Consider the following 24,359-nt stretch of genomic DNA (forward strand, 5'->3'; position numbering starts at 1 on the left):
ACTCTTAGAAAACAGCAATCTGTTTTTAACCATGTTATCAGATAAGTAATTGTATTTTTCAATGGGTTCAAGTATTGACCTGCTGTATTTCATCAGAAAAATTTTAAATTGACAAATTTTAAGGCTTCTAAGCCTTGTCTTTATGTTTGGCTCTGAAATCAACATATTTTGGGATCACTTCACATTAAACAACATAAATAACACTGCAGACTATAGTTCTGTCCTAAAAGTTTTGAAATTTTTTAATTATTTGCTGCATAGGCGCAGGAGTGGCTGTGTGGTAAGTAGCTTGCTAACCAACTACATGGTTCCAGGTTCAGTTCCACTGCGTGGCACCTTGGGCAAGTGTCTTCTGCTATAGCCCTGGGTCAACCAATGCCTTGTGAGTGGATTTTGTAGGTGGAAACTGAAAGAAGCCCGTCGTATATATGTATATATATATGTGTGTGCATGTATGTTTGTGTGTCTGTGTTTATCCCCCTAGCATTGCTTGACAACCGATGCTGGTGTGTTTACGTCCCCGTTACTTAGCGGTTCGGCAAAAGAGACCGATAGAATAAGTACTGGGCTTACAAAAGAATAAGTCCCGGGGTCGATTTGCTCGATTAAAAGGCGGTGCTCCAGCATGGCCACAGTCAAATGACTGAAACAAGTAAAAGAGTAAAAGAGTAAAAGAGAAAAGAGAGTATAGCAACACTTCTAATTGTCTCTGAATCGATCACAAATTGTGTTGACTTGTTTTTTGATTCATATTGTCATGAAATTGTTGAAAACTCTTATATTCATGGACATCAAACATTCTGGATTTCACTTCTTTTCAAGCAGTGAACTCTTTCAATTTCCAAGTTCATTGTTAGTGTTACATATTTTCATTTTATAGATTTCCACAATTAGTTATTCATACTAAGATTGGAAGGCATTTTCACTAATAAATGGATGAGATCACCACCACCACTACCACCATCATCATTATCATCATCATCATCATCATCATTTAACATCTGTGTTCCATGCTGGCATGGGTTAGACCATTTGGCAGGAGCCAATGTGTCCAAGTGTTGCATCAAGCTCCAATGTGTGATGTGGCCTAGTTTATGTAACTAGATGCCCTTCCTAACGCCAACCACATTACTGACTGTACTGGCTGCTTTCTTCATGCCACTAACAGTATTGAAGTCATTATGCAGCCCACAAGACTATATACAACTCCATAAGAGGTGGAGATAGCTTTATGCTAGAGAACAAGGGGTTAAACATGAGACGGAGAAGTGCAAAGTGGGTTAACAGGTTCTTATGACTTAATAAGAGGCAGGGAGAATGATCAGTAGGAGCTGCAAAGAGACAAAGTGCATCTTAAGACATGAGATGAGGTAAAAGTGGTCGTGATGGAGGAGGGGTGGGGTGGGAGTTGCAAAATTGTATGGGAAGCAGATGCTATATCTCTTATTATAAAAGGCAGATTTTATCTGCCTCCCTTTGGGAGTTATACAAATCTACAATATAGGATTTCTTCAATTACAATTTACCTAGCATTTTTAAGAGTACAATGCATCGCGTCATGCCAGGTCCAGTTTTTAAAATTTAAACTCCAATTAAGCAAAATTTACAGAAAACTCACATTCTGGTGTGTGTGTCAAATGCTTTTCTTAGTCTGGTTTACACCACACGCAAACGCACACACACAGTGTGCGACGAATAAAATGAAAGTAAATAGCGACAGAGTGATTTGAGGAAGACTAAAGTGAAAGTATTTAAACCACTACTCAAAAAATAAAAAAACACAGCAAACAGAAACAAATAAATACACAATTTCTTCAATTAGAGTTTACCTAAGATTTTTCAGAGTACTTCAGTGGGTGATGCCATAAAAAATTTCTTTCAATTTTACCACCAATTAAGACAAAATTCGAGAAAACTCAATATTTTAACATATCACTCCGAAAGCATTGATGTACATGTGTGCGTGCGTGAGTGTGTGTGTGTCATTCCTCACACACACGCATACACATACATATACAACTACATACAACTACATACACATACAACTACATACAAACACGTGTGTGTTTGTTATTAGTAAAAAAGGCGCCAAATCACAACTCACTTATCATTCCAACACATTTGCAAAGACACACGGACGGACAGAAAAGGTAAATTGGTTTTTATTTTACTCATTTCCTATTGTGTTTTCAAAATTTGTAATTCTGACAAAAAATGGATACGAATTTCATTATATCAAGCAGCGAGTCAGAATTCGAAGGATTTTCTACTGAAGACCTTCATAAATCTAACTCTATGACTGAAAAAAAAAAGCATCTTTATATAAGAGTGAAGTTGTGTGTCTGTCTCCTACGATTTAGATTCCTAACTACTCCCACATTTTGCGGTGCAGTTTAACCAAAAGCGGGTATCTTATAGTCGTGATTCATATCGAGCCCTTCTGGGTATTATCGTGCGTCTACGATGAGTCTACGATTAAAAAAAAATTTACCATCATATTTTTCCATTTTAATGCATTTTTTTCGCTTTTATATAAGGGAAGTAACTCTCTAAAAATATCTACGATGTGTCAACGATTTTTAAAAAATTTACCTTAATTTTTTTAAATTTTTAATGCATTTTTTTGCTACTTTTTGGCTATAACTCTCTAAAAATGTTTATATAGTTATTTCCCTTACAACCCGAGCAACGCCGGGCGATAATGCTAGTAAGTAGATAAAAGCATTACAAAACACTTAGGTACTCTCTTTTACTCTTTTACTTGTTTCAGTCATTTGACTGCAGCCATGCTGGAGCACCGCCTTTAGTCGAGCAAATCGACCCCGGGACTTATTCTTTGTAAGCCCAGTACTTATTCTATCGGTCTCTTTTGCCGAACTGCTAAGTGACGGGGACGTAAACACACCAGCATCAGTTGTCAAGCAATGCGAGGGACAAACACAGACACACAAACATACACGCACACACACACATATATATATATATATATATATATATATATATATATATATATATAATATATATATATATACATATATACAACAGGCTTCTTTCAGTTTCCGTCTACCAAATTCACTCACAAGGCATTGGTCGGCCCGAGGCTATAGCAGAAGACACTTGCCCAAGATGCCACACAGTGGGACTGAACCCGGAACCGTGTGGTTGGTTAGCAAGCTACTTACCACACAGCCACTCCTGCGCCTACTGGTCACTTTCTTTACAACTCAAATGTAAACATTGATGGACTGACATCAGTGACCAGTGATAACACTTAGGAGAAGCTGAAATTAGTGATACATAAAAAATTACCAGTCAACTGGTAATTAAAGGGAATTTGCTGCAAATAGGATGAAGAACAGAGATTATGACATTAACAATATCTGAAAGGATATATAATATCAGAGAGAAGAATGTGATCCAATAAATTATTCCAGTTCTTACATGTTCTTAAACATTTCATATAACCAAATCAGTAAAAATAAAATTTCAAAAGAAGATATACATGAAAAAGTAGAGGATTTATCAAATTTATTATCATTACCTGGCTTTTAAACAATCACATTTTGTTTTTATATTAGCATAGTTTTCTTGGGCATTTTTTAATTCTATTTCCATTTTCTGAAAATTAAAAGTATCTTAGTTATTAGTTGCATTGTGGGGTGAACATGGAGAAAAAAAACATTTCTTTATTCTAGGCGAACAATTAATGCTCATTTGAGGAGGGAGGGTGTGTACAGGTCATTAAATAGAAAGTAAGGCGGCGAGCTAGCAGTAACGTTAGCACGCCAGGCGAAATGCTCAGCGGTATTTCGTCTGCCGTTACGTTCTGAGTTCAAATTCCGCCGAGGTCGACTTTGCCTTTCATCCTTTCGGGGTCGATTAAATAAGTACCAGTTACGCACTGGGGTCGATATTATCGACTTAATCTGTTTGTTTGTATTCGTTTGTCCTCTCTGTGTTTAGCCCCTTGTGGGTAGTAAAGAAATAGGTCATTAAATAGACTCCAGTGTATTTAACTTACTTATTCTAACAACCCTTGAGAAATGAAAAACAAAGCAAATTATTATCGGATTTGAAATATCAGAAACAAAGCCAAACTATGTATAGCATTTAGCCCAACATTCTTCTTTTTCTGCAAACATTTGCAGTTATAAAGATGATTTTGTTGAGCCTTTCAAATAAATTATATAAAAGAAACATTAATTATACTGTACAACAAAAACGAACATTATTTTGACTATAGAGATGAGAATAACATTTTCTAGGGTAGTTTTATGTGTAGATCATGAAAATGGCAACCATTTCTCACAGAATGACTCTAGCGTTTCAATATTGGAGTATTTTTATAGTTTTAATTTTCAGAGAAAAACAACTATAAAATACCTATAAATATTTAGTTAGATCTTTAATTAGAATAAAAATTGCATTAAAATGCCAAAAGGGCAGTGTTAAAATCAGCCAGAAAATTTTATTATAATCTGTGGTGCTGTGACATTCCAGAAGAATGCAAGAAACATTATGCCATTGGTAAAAAAAAACAGTATTACTCATAATTTGGTGTCAAGATAGGAGACCAAGATAAAAGTTGGGCACCACATATCTGTTGCATAACATGTACCAATGGTCTTTCAAAATGGTCTTCGGGAAAGTCCAGAAGTATGTAGTTTGGCATTCCAATGATTTAGCGTGAACCACAAGATCACCATTCTTACTGCTATTTCTATCTTGTAGATGTTAAAGGTAAGTGTGTTTTCATTTGCATTAAACTTAACATATATTTATCTAAATATATTCATTTCTATTTGATACATTAAATATAGGAAATGCTATAATATAATATATCTTCTTAACAGGTATAACAATGAAGAGTACGTTTGTCAGTGGTGTAACTGAATCAGAAATCCGCCATTCGGCCTGTACCTCATTTAGCCAGTGTTCTGATATCTGCGGTACCTGCAAAAATGGTTTGATCCAATACTAGTGAACAAGATGAGTTGTATGTGCCTGTATCAGAAACTCCTTGTTTGGGATTTGAGGTTAACAAAAATACAGAGCGAGTTACTGGCTTCTAGGTTGAAGGAAAGAGATTTGGTAACTCAAGACATCAGCGTTACAAAATTTCAAAACCATACAGATGGTTTAATAGAAAAATTTGAAATGAATGGCAGCTTGTGTTATTGTAACGGCATACAGGGATTCTTTGAAGAGCTTGGCTTAAATTACGACCCTAGTGAGTGGAGGCTATTCATAGATGTGTAGGTACAGTTACCTCCCTTGACAGTGGCAGTTTAAATAATAATGCACTAGATGGCACAAGAGCGGTTAGGCACTGACACAAAGCCTTGGGACTTCCTCTTTTCGCGACGAGACACCAGACTGTGAAGACATGACATAGTTGGCTCTTGTACAACACACACCAGCTAGCAGACATGAGATAGTACACAGAAGATGAACATGGCCTCCATTCATCAAACTCTTTCCTTTATTGTTCAACTGTATATGCTTGAGACCTCAAGTAACGGTATTTAAAGTTATTTTAAGGCGGTGAGCTGGCAGAAACGTTAGCACGCCGGGCAAAATGCTTAGTGGTATTTCGTCTGCGTTACATTGTGAGTTCGAATTCCGCCAAGGTCGACTTTGCCTTTCATCCTTTCAGGGTCGATAAATTAAGTACCAGTTACGCACTGTGGTCGATGTAATCAACTTAATACCTATGTCTGTCCTAGTTTGTCCCCTCTGTGTTTAGCCCCTAGTGGGTAATAAAGAAATAGGTATTTAAAGTTACAGCCTTATTCTATGAATTCATTGTACCATGTTCCTTTATTAAGTGATATTACTGGCTTCTGAACCAGAGTATATCAATGAGATTATGAAGAAGAATATTTGCCAAAAAAGCTAATGGTGCCTGTTTGATGTTCCAGCGCTGGTGTCACCCACTACAGCTTCATGAGTCAATTACAGCAGATGTGTACAACAACCAGTTGTATGAAATGATGAGTGAACTTGCAATTAAACAACCGAGATTGGTCAATAGAATCAGGCCAATTCTCTTGCAAGACAATGCTTGACCACATGTAGCACAAAGAATGCTACTTAAGTTACAAGATCTGAACTCGGGAAGCACTCTATCATCCACCATATTCACAAGATCTTGCAACAACTGACTATCACATTTTCCAGGCATTAGACCACTTTTTGCAAGAACAATACTTCAAATCTGAAGGGGATGTAAAAACAGCCTTTCATGATTTCATCACCTCTTGCTCTCCAGAATTCCTAGCTACCGGAATAAATAAGTTACCAATAAATTGGCAAAACTGTGTTTATAATTTAGATGCATACTTTAATTAACTGCATTGCTTTTTGTTGAGATAAAGTAAAATAAATTTTCCATTCAAAATCAGACATTCCATTTTTAATAACCTGATATATATATATCGGCCACGATTGGATGGTGCTTTTTATGTGCTACCAGCAAGGGAGCCAGGCGAGGCTGGCAATGGCCCCGATTGGATGGTGCATTTTTACGTGCCACCGGCGTGAGGCCAGTCGGGGGGGCACTGGCAATGGCCATGTTCGGATATATATATGACAAGGAAAAGGCACTCATGACAATATCACGTAAACAGCATCTGTGTGAGTGATACATTGAGACACCTGAGCTGGTGACATGTAAAAGACATCTGGTACACTCTATGGAAGGGCATCCAGCCATAGAAACCAAATGAAAACAGACTGGAGCCTGGGGCAGCTCTCCAGCTCACCAGTTCCAGTTAAACCATCTAACCTATGCCACCATGGGAAACAGATGCTAAATGCTGCCACCGACACTGCCAGCACTGATGTCAGTGCCAACACTGAGACTGAAGCTGATGACACTAACAATGACAGATATATATTAAGAATATATATTAAACAATTTATGTAAATGGTCTATTTTAGCTCATAGGAAAAGAACACTTTTATAGATTAGATAAGTTTTATTTTCATTCTTTCTCTTGCAAATGATACTTAGCATGAACTATTTAACCCTTTTGTTACCCTATTTCTGTTGAGATGCTCTGTGTTTCTTTCAATTAATTTCAAATATAACAAAGAATTTAGTAAAAGAACTTAGTTATCATTAAGCTAGTGTTAGGAACATAAATTGTGGCTAAGGTTTGGTGGAAGATTTTAATTCAGAACTTATGAAAATAAGACATTTGAACTGTATGTGGCCTGAGCTCAAAGTGGAAGCAGTCATGTTTTTACAACGACCTCAGGTCACATAGAACAGATGTGATGGTGGCTACAGAGACCAAGCTGGGTGACTTACGAACCTTCTCGGCACTCCTGAATGGCTATGAGAAAATAATGTCTCCTAGCCAGACCAGAGGTCATGGAGGGGTTGTAGTGTTGCTCCCGTAAAAGTTTAGCTCTGCAGACTAGAACAATCTTTATTGATCCAGAAGGCGAGTTGGTTGTTCTCGACTTGACATACTGTGGTAAGGACCGTAGGTTGATAGGCATCGTTGTGCCTTTGGTCTATTTGAAAATAAGAGTCAGAGCCGGTTTCAGCCGGGTTGGTAACAAAAGGGTTAATGAGTTTTGTTTCTTGTTTATTTAGTGAAAAAGCACTAAAACAATTCCAATCAATATAGATGAAATCTAGAATCTAGATGAAACCCAAATATGCACTTGATTTGTTTTCAATAAAAAGAAATTTTGTAACAATGCTATAGAATAAAATATATTTTCTCATTACTAAATCATAGAAAGTATTAAATTAACAAAATTTCTCCTTACAAATTTCTGTAATTACTGTTACTCTTTACTCTTTTACTTGTTTCAGTCATTTGACTGCAGCCATGCTGGAGCACCGCCTTTAGTCGAGCAAATCGACCCCGGGACTTATTCCTTGTAAGCCCAGTACTTATTCTATCGGTCTCTTTTGCCAAACCGCAAAGTGACGGGGACGTAAACACACCAGCATCGGTTGTCAAGCAATGCTAGGTAGACAAACACAAACGCACACACACACACACACACACACACACATATATATATATACACATATATACGACAGGCTTATTTCAGTTTCTGTCTACCAAATCCACTCACAAGGCATTGGTCGGCCCGAGGCTATAGCAGAAAACACTTGCCCAAGATGCCACGCAGTGGGACTGAACCCAGAACCATGTGGTTGGTTAGCAAGCTACTTACCACACAGCCATTCCTGCGCCTATTTTTACAACCAAATTGCAACTATTTTTACAACCAAATTGCAACTATTTTTACAACCAAATTTGAACAGCCTATTCTTGTTGTTGTTAAAGTAGAACAGTCAATGATGTCTGCCTCAAAGTTTACGCATCTAGAATCAGAATGCATGTCTTTTTTTGTCTTATTTTTTTGATTTGTTTTTCCATCTAAATTTTATACATTCTTCTTCTTAAAGAAAATGAAAGGAAAGTGGATTGAAAGAAATTCAATATCTAATCTTAACTCTGCAATAAAATTGAAAAATCACTTTAGTCTTGACTCTAACGCATTACATTTGGTGCCTAGAATTTTATTGATATAGAGTATTTTATTGAGAATCTTTCTCCGTTACATTTTCACTTCCGGTAATTTGTGCAGAGATTCTACCCAACCGAGATTCCTATTGATTTACCGTTAGTCTCTTTTGTTGTCTATAGAAAAGTAAATCAAATGTATTGTATATCGCTAAAGAAAATGAATAATGGAATTGATTCCATTTGTGCTGGAAGATTCTAAATAGAAGTGTTTCTGGTTAATTAAGATATAAGCAAAACTTGAATATATATATATATATATATATATACTCGTCAATGACTTAGATAACCTCCCACTGTCATTTTCTAAAACATGATAGGATAAGTGAACAACAAAGCAAAGCTGTATTTCATCACAAAGGAAAGAATTATTTTCAGTTAGAGAATGAATAGGAAACTTTATCAGAGGGATTTTGTGCATTCTACTCTCTCCTAAGCTACTTAGTTTAATAGTAAACCAGTTCTTTTCAAATTTACACTATTTATAAATAAATCCTATAATCTAGGTTACTATACTTCCAAAGAAACAATTGTATTAATTAATTGCATGTTTATCATCTCTGCTAACATACTGATTATCTAAATTTAAGTAAAACTGTGGAAAATTTAAAGAAATATATTTTAATTACAATATATTTATTTCAATTATACATAATGATAATGATATGGTGATGAGAGAGAGAGAGAGGAGTGGTGGTGGTGTGGTGGTGGTGGTGGTGGTGGTGGTGGTGGTGGTGATGGTGGTGATGGTGGTGGTGGTGGTGGTGATGATGGTGGTGGTGATGATGGTGGTGGTGGTGATGGTGATGATGGTGGTGGTGGTGATGATGGTGGTGGTGGTGATGGTGATGATGATGATGATGGTGATGGTGGTGGTGGTGGTGATAGTGATGATGATGATGATGGTGGTGGTGGTGGTGGTGATGGTGGTGGTGGTGGTGGTGGTGGTGGTGGTGGTGGTGATGATGATGGTGATGGTGGTGGTTGTGGTGGTGATGATGGTGGTGGTGGTGGTGGTGATGGTGATGATGATGATGGTGATGGTGATGATGATGATGGTGGAGGTGGTGGTGGTGGAAGAAGAGGAAAACAAGGAAGGAGTGGAAGAGAATGAGGAAGAGGGTGTATTTATTGTAAGAGCATGATGATAGAAAACAAATGCTGTGTGTGTTTTTTTCAAATGACATTTAACTGAGAGTAATAGTAACAATAATAATAATAATCAATTTTATTTTTTTATTGGCCACAAGGGCTGACACGCATGATTACATAAAGGGACAAGACAGGACGAAAGGTTACAAAGGGTTTTGCCGTTTTTTTTTTTAAAAACATCGAGTAAAAATCTTTATAACAACTTATAAAATTCAACAATGAAAAACTCCCAAAAGGGGGAGACGTTTCGAAAGGTTCCTGGTGGAAAAAACCCTACAAAAGCCAACGGGAGCCTGGTCAAAAAAAAAAGGGGGTGTAGAGAGTCCCCTTTCTTCTCCTTTTACATTACCTTTTTTTTTTTCTTTGAAATCACAGGCGAAACCTGAGAACTGGTCCATTTATACAGGCCAGTCTCGCACAATTCACCCACCTTTCATAAAACTTGGTATCGGACAGCACTTTCCTCTCTAACCTCATCTTCCTTTTTCAAGTGAAACTTGAAAAAGTTGATGAGGCCTTGACCAAAGAGGAAAGTGTCTGTCTTTAGCCCTTTTAAACGAGTCCACCACACGACCTCTTTTGCTAATGTCACCACTGTTGATATCATATCTAATTTTGTACAAATTACTATTGACTCATGATACTAATAATAATAATAATAACAAGAGCACTTAGAGAGCGCAAACCTCTGCCAATGCAATACTGTCCTCTCAAAGATTAACTGGAGATGATTTTTAAAATGAGAATATCTGAAATAAAATCCTTCAATGAATATCATGAAACCTTTTGGTTTTCTCTTCTCTTAAATTCTGGTCTTCCTGTAGCAATCCTGTTGTTTTAGATTGATGTATAGAATTATGTATATGTAAGTATACTGTAAAGTGTTAAAATGTAATAATAAGTGTTGTTTTTTTATATATTTGTGTGGTGTGTGTATATATATATATATATATATACACATGTATGTGTGTGTGTGTATTTGTATATATATTTACACACACACACACACACATATATATATATATGTATGTATATATATATATATATATATATATATATATATATATATATATATATATATGTGGCCGTCTGCCAGCCTCGTCTGGCACCTGTGTCAGTGGCACATAAAAAACACCATCCGAGCGTGGCCGTTCGCCAGCCTCATCTGGCACCTGTGTCTGTGGCACATAAATCACCCACTACACTCTCGGAGTGGTTGGCGTTAGGAAGGGCATCCAGCTGTAGAAACACTGCCAGATCTGACTGGCCTGGTGCAGCCTTCGGGCTCCCCAGACCCCAGTTGAACCGTCCAACCCATGCTAGCATGGAAAGCGGACGTTAAATGATGATGATGATGATGATATATGTATATATATATATGTGTGTGTGTGTGTGTATATATATATGTATATATATATGTGTGTGTGTGTGTATATATATATATGTGAAGGCGCGTGGATTAGTGGTTAGGGCATTCAACTCACGATTGTAAGGTCGTGAGTTCGATTCCCGGTGACGCGTTGTGTCTTTGAGCAAGACACTTTATTTCACATAGCTCCAGTCCACTCAGCTGGGAAAAATGAGTAGTACCTGTATTTCAAAGGACCGGCCTTGTCACACTCTGTGTCACGCTGAATCTCCTTGAGAACTACGTTAGGGGTACGCGTGTCTGTGGAGTGCTCAATCATTTGCGCGTTAATTTCACGAGCAGGCTGTTCCGTTGATCGTATCAACTGGGACCCTCGTCGTCGTAACCGACAGAGTGTTCCTAAATATATATATATACACATACATATATATATATATATAGATATATATATATATATATATAATATATATATATATATATGAAATAGAGCCGGAGTGAGAGGTGAAGGTAGAGGAGATAAATGGCAAAGATAGCATCGTATGAATGAGAAAGGAAGGAGCGATAGATGAATAATGAAGGAAAGAATGAAAAAGCTGATAAACGGCGTTTGAAGTGTGAGTATATGAGTATGTAAAAGAGAGGTATGTTTGTGTGAGTGTGTGTGTGTGTGTGTGTGTGTGTGTGTGTGTGTGTGTGTGTGTGTGTTGTACAATGGAAATGGGATGGTAATGTTCAACGCTGAAAATGTGTGAGTATATGTGTGCATGTGTGTGCATGTACAAGAGAACTGTGTGAAACATTACATATACATGTAAGGTAAGGAAAATATTTAAAAAATAATCTGGAATCCTTGTCTGGTACTGGATTGATCCCAAAATCTAATCAGTTCATGCCAGTCATGAGGCCTAACATCCCTGAAAGTTTCATCCAAATCCATCCAGCAGTTCTTCAGATATCTTGTCTGCGGACTAACAAACAAAACAAGTACAACTGAAAACAATACCTTCGCTAAGGTAGAGGTAATGATAATATGTGCTCTGAGACCAAAGGCACAAAGGTGCCTATCAACCTACGGTCCTTACCACAGTATGTCAAGTCGAGAATATCCAACTCGCCTTCTGGATCAATAAAGATTGTTCTAGTCTGCAGAGCTAAACTTTTACGGGAGCAACACTACAACCCCTCCACAACCTCTGGTCTGGCTAGAAGACATTATTTTCTCATAGCCATTCAGGAGTGCCGAGAAGGTTCGTAAGTCATCCAACTTGGTCTCTGTAGCCACCATCACATCCGTTCTATGTGACCTGGGGTCGTTGTAAAAACATGACTGCTTCCACTTTGAGCCCAGGCCACATACATTCAGGCAGCCGACATTCAGACCAGCCATCCAAAGGAAAAAAAGAAACTTACTTATTTTTGCTGGTTACTAAGGTATTACCCTCAGTGTCACTACTTGTTTAGTGGAGGCGCAATGGCCCAGTGGTTAGGGCAGCGGACTCGCAGTCATGGGATCGCGGTTTCGATTCCCAGACCGGGCGTTGTGAGTGTTTATTGAACGAAAACACCTAAAAGCTCCACGAGGCTCTGGCAGGGGGTGGTGGTGATCCCTGCTGTACTCTTTCACCACAACTTTCTCTCACTCTTTCTTCCTGTTTCTGTTGTACCTGTATTTCAAAGGGCCGGCCTTGTCACTCTCTGTGTCACGCTGAATATCCCCGAGAACTACGTTAAGGGTGCACGTGTCTGTGGAGTGCTCAGCCACTTACACATTAATTTCATGAGCAGGCTGTTCCGTTGATTCGGATCAACTGGAACCCTCATTGTCGTAACCGACGGAGTGCTTCCATCACTACTTGTTTCCTTTCCATACCCCTCTTTGTTTTTTCTTCGGTCTTGGATTGTGGGTCTATGAGCTTCGGTAGCTCTCTTAATTTGGAGATTTCCCCTCCTTTTCTCTCTTTCAATTGTTTATATATGGAAGCACTCCGTCGGTTACGACAATGAGGGTTCCAGTTGATCCGAATCAACGGAACAGCCTGCTTGTGAAATTAACGTGTAAGTGGCTGAGAACTCCACAGACACGTGTACACTTAACGTAGTTCTCGGGGATATTCAGCGTGACACAATGAGTGACAAGGCCGGCCCCTTGAAATACAGGTACAACAGAAACAGGAAGTAAGAGTGAGAGAAAGTTGTGGTGAAAGAGTACAGCAGGGATCACCACCATCCCCTGCCTGAGCCTCATGGAGCTTTGGGTGTTTTCGCTCAATAAACACTCACAACGCCCGGTCTGGGAATCGAAACCGTGATCCTACAACCGCGAGTCCGCTGCCCTAACCACTGGGCCATTGCACCTCCACCAATTGCTTATATAATGTAAGATCCATACAGGTATATCCACTTACACCATATACCTTGGTCAGGTGGTGTTTTATGATGCCATCTAGGTACACGTCCTTTTTGTTATATTTGACCAGTGTGGTCGTATCTGTTGGGGCCTTATGGGTAAAGGGGTGGGATATTGATATTTTTTAGAGTGATGTTCGTTTATTGTGGGTGTGTGCGGCTGGGAGGGCGTGGGTGACACACACAGTCTTTTTTTAGGTTTCCTTTTCACCTCTTCAAATTCCTCCTCTGTTATGGCAGCCTCCATGTCATCTGCTGGGGGGGGGGTCTTCGCTTTTTCTTCCTTTTTTTCTTCCCACTTCTTGTTTTTTCAGCTTTTTCTGTAGTCGAGAGGGGTGGGCTCATCATCATCCTATGTTTTAGAGGTGCTGCACTTTGGTCTGATGTGGCCCTTTTTTGCCACACTTGTAGTAGCATGGCTTCCTCCCATCAACCTGTATTTTTAAAATAGTTTCATCCCCAATTACCATCCGATTGGGGATTTCTTCAAGGTCCACCGGTGTGGCCTGAATCAAAATTTCTATGTTCTGCCCCAACCAAATTTGGTGGGGACCAGAATGTATAATTTTCAAGATGTTAATTTTATCTTCCCTGCTACAGCAGAGCCCTGCAGTTAGCCAATCTATGTCTACCTCTTCTATTTTGATCCGGGATGTTCTATGTCCCAGATACAAGGGTAGCAATGCCACTTCTGTAGTTTTCAGTGTTGTGACTGAATGTTGTCTTGCCATTTCTGCGTTCTTAAAGCGAACCTCTATGGAGGCAAACCTCTATGGTGATGGTAATGATGATGATGATGATGATTTTATCATGATCAATTATATGGCCATTTTAAAAAGATTAATACTAAGCATCATATATTTGTAGAAATACTTACTTCCTGATTCTCTTTTCTGCTTTTGATTAATTGCCTCAGTGCCTGGTTACTGCTGTTTTGTTCAGAAATACTGGCTTCACCGACATTGCTCTCACCGTCAGGATTATTTTTGCTTGTTGCTTTATTTTGATATTGTTTCAGCTGTTGCTTCAACTCAGAAACCTTAACAACAGAAAAGGCAATAAACATGAAAAAAAAAAAACAATCAGTTTAGTTATTTTGATAAAAAACTTTACTTACTTTTACTTACTTTTACTTGTTTCAGTCATTTGACTGCGGCCATGCTGGAGCACCGCCTTTAATCGAGCAACTCGACCCCAGGACTTATTCTTTTGTAAGCCCAGTACTTTTTCTATCGGTCTCTTTTGCCGAACCGCTAGGTAACGGGGACATAGACACACCAGCATCGGTTGTCAAGCAATGCTGGGGGGACAAACACAGACACACAAACACACACATGCATATAAATATACATATATACAACGGGCTTCTTTCAGTTTCTGTCTACCAAATCCACTCACAAGGCTTTGGTCGGCCCGAGGCTATAGTAGAAGACACTTGCCCAAGGTGCCACACAGTGGGACTGAACCCAAAACCATGTGGTTGGTAAACAAGCTACTTACCACACAGCCACTCCTGCGCCTTGTTAAAGTTTTGCTCTGCTCTACACAAAAAATATCCTGAGACCACTCACTCACGCTGTACATATAAAGTCCTCTTCTCATGTCCTCTCATCCTGACATGTCAAGTAGTCTTCCTCCCATTTTCATTTTCCCCCATCTACAATATTATGTGGCTGCTGCCGCTGCTGCCACTGTAGTTGTTGTTGCTAAGCAACAACCGGGTAAGGGTGATTAGGTGATGGTCTAGGGCTTAGGGGGCGGGAGACCCCAGACCTTGGGGAAAAAAAACAAACTTTGATCATCTTGTTGTAGTCGAGGGCTCTTCGTTGACGCCCGACGCCACTGGGAGGTGGCCCTCGAAGTCGCTGGAAATGGAGATCTCCAGGTCCAAATTCTTGAACAGGTGCTGCAGGCGCTGTGTGTGTGTGTGTGTGTTTGTGTGTGTGTGTGTGTATTTGTGTGTTTGTGTGTGTTTTATGTGTGTGTGTATTTGTGTGTCTGTGTGTGTTTTATGTGTGTGTGTATTTGTGTGTGTGTGTGCGTGTGTGTGTATTTGTGTGTGTGTGTGTGTGCATGTGTGTGTTTGTGTGTGTATTTGTGAATTTGTGTGTGTATTTGTGTGTGTGTGTGTGTGTGTATTTGTGTGTGTGTGTATTTGTGTGTGTGTGTGTGTGTGTGTGTGTGTGTGTGTGTGTGTGTGAGATTCTATATATGTATATTACTCACACTTGGTTTTACCAGCTGAGTACAATCTGCTTTGTTGATGGAATTTTAATAAGACAAACAGATCAGATATTTCTCTCAGTTGGTTTTAATGACCAGATCCACTCCAGTTTGCAATGACTGTATTACTCTCTTTACTCTTTTACTTGTTTCAGTCATTTGACTGCGGCCCTGCTGGAGCACCGCCTTTAGTCGAGAAACTCGACCCCGGGACTTATTCTTTTGTAAGCCCAGTACTTATTCTATCGGCCTCTTTTGCTGAACCGCTAAGTGACGGGGACGTAAACACACCAGCATCGGTTGTCAAGCAATGCTAGAGGGACAAACACAGACACACAAACACACACACACATATATATATACATATATACGACAGGCTTCTTTCAGTTTCCGTCTACCAAATCCACTCACAAGGCATTGGTCGGCCCGGGGCTATAGCAGAAGACACTTGCCCAAGATGCCACACAGTGGGACTGAACCCAGGTCCATGTGGTTAGTTAGCAAGCTACTTACCACACAGCCACTCCTGCGCCTATGATAATTTCTTCTTCATTTCAGCTGGCAAAGTTTTCAACCCACAATATTATGCACGTGTGATTGTATGGGAAGACTTTTGCAAACTGTAACTCTGGACTGATTGAAACTTTGTTAGTGGATTTGTGTGTGTGTGTGTGTGTGTGTGTGTGAGTGTGCATCTGTGTGTGTGTGTATCTGTATGTGTGTGTGTGTGTGTGTATCTGTATGTGTGTGTGTATCTGTGTGTGCGTGTGTATCTGTGTGTATCTATATGAGTGTGTGTATCTATGTGTGTGTGTGTGTGTGCATCTGTATGTGTGTGTGTATCTGTGTGTGTGTGTCTGTGTGTGTGTATCTGTATGTGTGTGTGTATCTGTGTGCGTGTGTGTGTATCTGTGTGTGTGTTTATCTGTGTGTATTTATGTGAGTGTGTGTATCTGTGTGTATCTGTGTGTATCTATATGAGTGTGTGTATCTGTGTGTGTGTGTGTGTGTGTGTGTCCCGCACCTTGACATTACATGATAGCTGCAATTGAGTGTCGGTCATACATGTAGTGTCATTCATTTCCAATGCTATGCAAGAACATGTCTGGCCATGGGGGGAAAATTGCTTTGTTTGGAAACAGATGAGGATTGGTGACAGAAAGGGCAGCTGGTTGTAGAGAATTTGTCTCAAATAAACTCCGTCTGACACATGCAAACAGGAAATTAGACATTAAATTATAATGATGATGACGCAGGAGTGGCTGTGTGGTAAGTAGCTTGCGGGTTCAGTCCCACTGCGTGGCATCTCGGGCAAGTGTCTTCTGCTATAGCCCCGGGCCGACCAATGCCTTGTGAGTGGATTTGGTAGACGGAAACTGAAAGAAGCCTGTCGTATATATGTATATATATATATGTATGTGTTTGTGTGTCTGTGTTTGTCCCCCTAGCATTGCTTGACAACTGATGCTGGTGTGTTTACGTCCCCATCACTTAGCGATTCGGCAAAAGAGGCCGATGGAATAAGTACTGGGCTTACAAAGAATAAGTCCCAGGGTCGATTTGCTCGACTAAATGCAGTGCTCCAGCATGGCCACAGTCAAATGACTGAAACAAGTAAAAGAGTAAAAGAGAGTAAAGAGTATGAGAATGATGATGAATATTACAAATGTGAGACCTGGCACATTCCTGTTTATTATGCTAGATATTTCTCTTGGGTATCTTCTTAAGTTATTCTAAATAAACATTTTGTAATCCCTCTCTCTCTTTTGGAGAGGCACTGAGCAGCTACACGCACACATACACACACGGCAGTAACTTCCGCCTGCCGAATTCAATCACAAAGCTTCGGTCGGCTCGAGGCTATAGTGGAAGACACCTACCCAAAGTGCCACGCAGTGGGACTGAACCCGAAACCATGTAGCTAAGAAGCAAGCTCCCTAACCACACAGCCATGCTTATTTTGTATTAAGTTTTCGAATATGAAGCAACTTAATAATAGAAAATAAAAACTTAGAGTTATCTGACAAATAACATATTCATCATCATCATCATCATCATCGTTTAACGTCTGCTTTCCATGCTGGCATGGGTTGGACGATTTTGACAGGCTGGTGAACCAAATGGCTGCACCAGGCTCCAGTCTTGATCTGGCAGAGTTTCTACAGCTGGATGCCCTTCCTAACGCCAACCACTCCAAGAGTGTAGTGGGTGCTTTTTACGTGCCACTGGCATGGGGCCAGTCAGGCGGTACTGGCAACGACCTTGCTCGAATCTTTTTACACATGCCACCAGCACAGGTGCCAGTAAGGCGACGTTGGTAACGATCACGCTCGAATGGTGCCTTTTACGCGCCACCGGCACGGAAGCCAGTTAGCCGCTCTGGCAACAATCACGCTCAGATGGTGCTCTTAGCACCCTACTAGCATGGGGCACAAGTGCCAGTAAGGTGACACTGGTAACGATCACACTCGAATGGTGCCTTTTATGTGCCACTGATACGGAAGCTGGTTAGCCGCTCTGTCAACGATCACACTTGTATTATTTCATAAAAATTGCCACTTGAGTGAAAAAAATGGCTTTTATCTTTTTAAGCTCTGATCATAAGTATTTGTCATTTTCTGTGATCATGAGACCGAGACCTTTTCTGTGATCAGAGACCGAGACCTTTGGAAATATTCTGTACGTGAGAAGACCAGGCAGGACAAGTGAGCCCAGCCCACTTATGAATGCCTTTCCTCCCTTGGACACAAAGACCGGTTGAGGCAAGCGAAGTCGATATAGAACCTCATCCGACGACAGACACCCATCCCAACCCCCCATGCTTGCGAAGACATGTTGGGGCAAGCGAAATCGAAATCGAAATCGAAACCGAATTGAACCAGCCAGGATCCCTGGCCTGGTGGTACGTAAAAAGCACTATCCGACTCGGGGCCGTGGCACATAAAATACTCCAATGCGACCGTACGACAGGCACCCATGCCAACCCCCTTTGCTTGTGAAGACATGTTGGGGCAAGCGAAATCGAAATCGAATTGAACCAGCCAGGATCCCTGGTCTGGTGGTACGTAAAAAGCACTATCCGACTCGTGGCCGTGGCACGTAAAATACTCCAATGCGACCGTACGACAGGCACCCTTGCCAACCCCCTTTGCTTGTGAAGACATGTTGGGGCAAGCGAAATCGAAATCGAATTGAACCAGCCAGGATCCCTGGTCTGGTGGTACGTAAAAAGCACTATCCGACTCGTGGCCGATGCCAGCACCGCCTCGACTGGCTTCCGTGCCGGTGGCACATAAAATACACCAATCTGACCGTGGCCGTTGCCAGCCCCGCCTGGCACCTGTGCAGGTGGCACGTAAAAAGCACCCACTACACTCACGGAGTGGTTGGCGTTAGGAAGGGCATCCAGCTGTAGAAACATTGCCAAATTAGACTGGAGCCTGGTGCAGCCTTCTGGCTTCCCAGAACCCCGGTCGAACCGTCCAACCCATGCTAGCATGGAGAACGGACGTTAAACGACGATGATGATGATGATGATGAGTAATAATTCAATAAGGATTTCTGTCACCTCTGCTCTGTCTCACCTTGACAGATCTTGTATTAAGCACTTTACCACATCATTCCTCTGTAGAACTCTCACTTTTGTCCTATTCTTCCCACTTCCTATGTTGTAATTGTTGAACCCCAAGTCAATCATGATCAAAAGACCTATGATCAAATGCATTCCAAATGTGACCATCTTGTCTTTCGCTCAGACATAATGTATTCTAGGACTACATTATCCAAGGTGTCCTTCTTTTTTTTAGGGAGTAAGATTTGGTTTTAGGAAGCTTTGGTTGCTATTTGTAGCAAATTAAATGATAACATAGAGCAGACATTAGCAACCTTTTTTGAGAAGCAGGCCATATGAGATGAGACATAAATCAACATCAGGCAGGCCACACTACTCAAAATACTCAAGGTAATTTTTCATTAGTTGCACAATTCAGAAACTGCTGCAGGCCACACTTTGCTCATGACTAACATAGGGGCCACAGGATATTGGCTCATCCCTGGCCCCATTTATCTTACTGAGCCAATGTAACCAATGCCAGTGTCACATAAAATGGACCTGTGCTGGTTCCATGCAGAAAGAACCTGTGCCAGTTCAACGTAAAAGGTACCTGTGCTAGTGCCACATACGGAGCACTAATACTGATTTCATATATAAAGTCCCTGTACTTGTACAACGTAAAAATCACCAGTGCTGGTGCCACATATGGAGCATCTCTACCAGTTCCATATAAGAATCACGTGCACCAGTGTTGTGTAGAACAGATCCATGCAAATTCCACATAAAGAGCATCTGTAAAGCACCCATGCAGGTATCACATAGAAGGCACCTGTGCTGGTTCCACATAAAAAGCACCCATGCCGGGGGCACATAAAAAGCACCTTTCAAGTGTTGGGCCTCATGGAGGCAATGACAAATAACTGAGACCTTTGGCAATATGCTGTGCTTAAGGAGACCCATCAAACCAAGTGAAATTGTAGTCGTGGCAGATACTGGTGTCCAGCAACTAGTGTCCTTGCCGGTGGCACGTAAAAGCACCCATTACATTCTCGGAGCGGTTGGTATTAGGAAGGGCATCCAGTCCAGCCATAGAGACCATGCCAAATCAAACTAGAGTCTAGTGCTGACCCTCAGCTTACCAGCCCTAGTCAAACCGTCCAGCCCATGCCAGCATGAACAACAGACGTTAAATGATGATTATCATAATGATGATGATGATGGTGGTGGTCAAGAAATGCATAGCTTTAATACCAACAACATCAAGCATACCAGTCCAAAAGGGCCTGATAAGATTATGAGCATTGTGCATTTACTTTAGACTAATTTGTATAATTTGTTAAAAATATGTTCGGCTACAATTCAATTGAACTCTACATTACTCTGAGCACCTTTTCAAACTCCACCTGTCTAACACCCGTGGACATGTTTACAAAGTCGGGAAACAGCACAGCTCCCATGACTTTCAGAAACATTTTTTCACACTTAGAGTTACTGAAACATGGAACAAACTGCCGGCATCAGTTGTTAGTTGTCGGAGCACTGCATCCTTCAAAACGTCCATGCTTCCTGAGATTCGCCAACACTACACCTGATTTTCTCCCCTCCATACACATGCAAGCATGTATCTGACTCATACACTGTTCACTTCCCAGACATTTGTACATTACTGCATATGCTTTATATGCACTTTTGACAAGTTGTGATGCACCTGAGCACTGTATACAATAATTTCATTATTATTGTATTATATATTGACTATATGGATTTCACAAAGCAAGTTTAACATGAATTTACCTTCTTTTTACTTTAACACATATCTTTTATTAGTGTCAGTTACCAGACTTGCAGCTATGCTGGGGCCAAGAAGGTTTTAGTTACCACAGTAAATTAACCATAGAATTTACTTTTTCTTTAAGTTTGGTACTTAATCTATCAGTGTCTTTTGCCAAACAGCTAAGTTATGGGGATGTAAACAAACCAATGCCAGTTGTCAAAGTGACGGGAGGAGACAAGCAAAAACACAAAGTCAGACACACAGACTGAACCTGAAACTATATGACAACAAAGCAAACCTCTTAACCACTTAGCCATACCTTTTTTTTGTTTTGTTTTTTGTCATAAATTCTACTGTAAAGGAGCAAAATCTAACTGCTTTCAGTGAAATTCTGGTTTAAGCACTCCATAAAATCCCTCATAACTTTTTCTATTTTAGGGAATTTTCAGAAAATTTTCAGTGGCTGTGTGGTAATTAGCTTCCTTACGAACCACATGGTTCTGGGTTCAGTCCCACTGTGTGGCACCTTGGGCAAGTGTCTTCTACTACAGTCTCAGGCTGATCAAAGCCTTGTGAGTAGATTTGGTAGACGGAAACTGAAAGAAGCCCGTCGTATATATGTATATATGTTTATGTATGTGTGTGTATATGTTTAAGTGTCTGTGTTTGTCCCCCCAACATTGCTTGACAACCGATGCTGGTGTGTTTACGTCCCCATAACTTAGCAGTTCGGCAAAAGAGACTGATGGAATAAGTACTAGGCTTACAAAAAATATGTCCTGGGGCAGATTTGTTCGACTAAAGGCAGTGCTCCAGCATGGCCACAGTCAAATGACTGAAACAAATAAAAGAGTAAAAGAGTAAAAAAGTAACACATTGGAATTTATAAATTGTTTTACCTAATTTTTTAAACCCCTCCCACCACTATAAATCCCAAAGCTCTCTTTACTCTTTTACTTGTTTCAGTCATTTGACTGCAGCCATGCTGGAGCACCGCCTTTAATCGAGCAACTCAACCCCGGGACTTATTCATTGTAAGCCCAGTACTTATTCTATCAGTCTCTTTTACCAAACCGCTAAGTGACGGGGACATAAACACACCAGCATCGGTTGTCAAGCAATGTTGGAGGGACAAACACAGACACACAAATACACACATGCATATATATATACATATATACGACGGGCTTCTTTCAGTTTCCATCTACCAAATCCACTCACAAGGCTTTGGTCGGCCCGGAGCTATAGAAGACACTTGCCCAAGGTGCCATGCAGTGGGACTGAACCCAGAACCATGTGGTTGGTAAACAAGCTACTTACCACACAGCCACTCCTGCGCCTACTTTTTTCAAATTTTTTAAAAATCAGTGTTTAAAATACAGTCAGTCTGAATTTTTTGTTTAAATCCCAGCAGTGGACCACCATGGGTCCATCATTGCTGCATTAAATGTGTTTATGGGGAGAAAAATATTGAAAAGCATGAATACATGTCAGAGTAAGGTATCAGGTGGTTGCGAGACATGCTAAAAAGAACAGCTAAATTGCCCTTAAATCACACCCGAAACATTTTTTTACCTAATTGTATGAATTCTCCTATGTAGAACACAAATTCATAAAAATTTTCTGAAAATTCTGAAAAATAAAATAGTTATGAAGAATATACCGGATGCTTAAGCCAGAATTCTGCCTTGCTTTCTTCCAAAGAAATTCAAAGAAATACTCAAGAAAATGCCAAAGTCACAAAACCAAAATTCATATTCTGACTTAGAAACGACAACTGCACATTACAGTTAGAGTCATAATGGTTTTCAGCTTTGGTTTTTATTGTTAACCCCTCAATTAAATTAACCTCAATTCATCTATATTCATTGTCCAAGGCGGCGTGCTAGCAGACTCGTTAGCGCGCCGGGCGAAATGCATAGCGGTATTTCGTCTGTCGTTACGGTCTGAGTTCAAATTCCGCCGAGGTCGACTTTACCTTTCATCCTTTCCGGGTCGATAAATAAAGTACCAGTTTCGCACTGGGGCGGTCGATGTAATCAACTTAATCCCTTTGTCTGTCCTTGTTTGTCCCCTCTATGTTTAGCCCTTTGTGGGCAGTAAAGAAATATATATTCATTGTCCAATAGAGTTTCGTTAATGGGTTTTTTTGTATTTCATTCATATGAGAAGAAATTTGTATTTTCCATTACTCTTAACAAAATGATAGTTACCTTTTGCTGTAGAGTGAGATTTTGCTGTGCTCGTCCTTTCCATGAAGAACTTTCGGAAAGCAAAGCATGGATATTTGCACTTTCTCCGACCTCTTGACTAATGACCTGAAAATAATAAGAAAAAAGAAAAAGGAATATGTCAACAATACACTATGGGTAAGTATTTGAGAGTTTATGTATATAAATATATAGATAAATGCGTGTCTGTGTGTGAGAGAGAGAAAGAGAAAGAAGAGATAAATAGACAGACAGACAGACAGATAGATAGATAGATAGATAGATAGATAGATAGATAGATAGATAGATAGATAGATAGATAGATAAATAGATAGATAGATATATAGATAGATAGATAGATAGATACGTACATACATACATACATACATACATACATACATACATACATACATATATACATACATACATACATACATAGACAGACAGACAAATAGATAGATATCCATATATATATATATATATGTATATATATATATATATATATATATATATAGGAGAGGAAAAAATAATAAGGCAGAATGCTAAATTGAAAGTAAATTTTAATAAAATGGGTGCATGAAAAATTAAAAAAGAAAAAAGAAATCAAACTGGCTTTCATTGCAAGGCAAATTTTCAAGATTTGGAAGGGGAAATTTTTTTTTTTAAATTGAGGAAGGGGAAAAAAGAATTTTACAATGATTTTTCAAAAACATAATAATACATATATACAAAAATTAATAAATAAGTACACCAATACATTGTAGTGTCTTTATGCTTTTAGAGTTCAATATTAGTCCTCAGAAAAACTTCTTTGGAGGATTAGGATGCATGTGCTTAAGTCTAGTGTTTAGTTTGAAAGAGTTGGGTGATTATGTGTCAAAACAGGAAATCCTTTTCAAACTAAACACTACATTTAAGCACAAGCATCCTAATCCTCCAAAGAAATTTTTCAAGAACTAAATTTTGAACTCTAAAAGCATAAAGACACTACAATGTATTGGTATACTTATTTATTAATTTTTGTATATATGTATTATTATTTTTTTGAAAAAACCATTGTAAATTTCTTTTTTCCCCTTCCTGAATTAAAAAAAAAATTTTTTCCCCTTCCAAATCT

General features: G+C 39.6%; 1 protein-coding gene across 1 annotated transcript in view; it reads right to left on the reverse strand.

The window, feature by feature from the left end:
- The window catches only part of LOC115210935 (coiled-coil domain-containing protein 13-like), a 139,151-nt gene that overhangs the window by 47,717 nt on the left and 67,075 nt on the right, over positions 1-24,359 (reverse strand). Inside the window, exons 9-11 of the mRNA XM_036502562.1 lie at positions 23,246-23,350; positions 14,360-14,521; positions 3,542-3,618 (exon numbers count right to left, since the gene is read on the reverse strand). Of these exons, the coding sequence (XP_036358455.1) occupies positions 3,542-3,618; positions 14,360-14,521; positions 23,246-23,350 (344 nt within the window). The remainder of the gene's footprint in view (positions 1-3,541; positions 3,619-14,359; positions 14,522-23,245; positions 23,351-24,359) is intronic.

Source organism: Octopus sinensis, linkage group LG4, assembly GCF_006345805.1.
Source record: "Octopus sinensis linkage group LG4, ASM634580v1, whole genome shotgun sequence".
NCBI classification, from domain to species: Eukaryota; Metazoa; Mollusca; class Cephalopoda; order Octopoda; family Octopodidae; genus Octopus; species Octopus sinensis.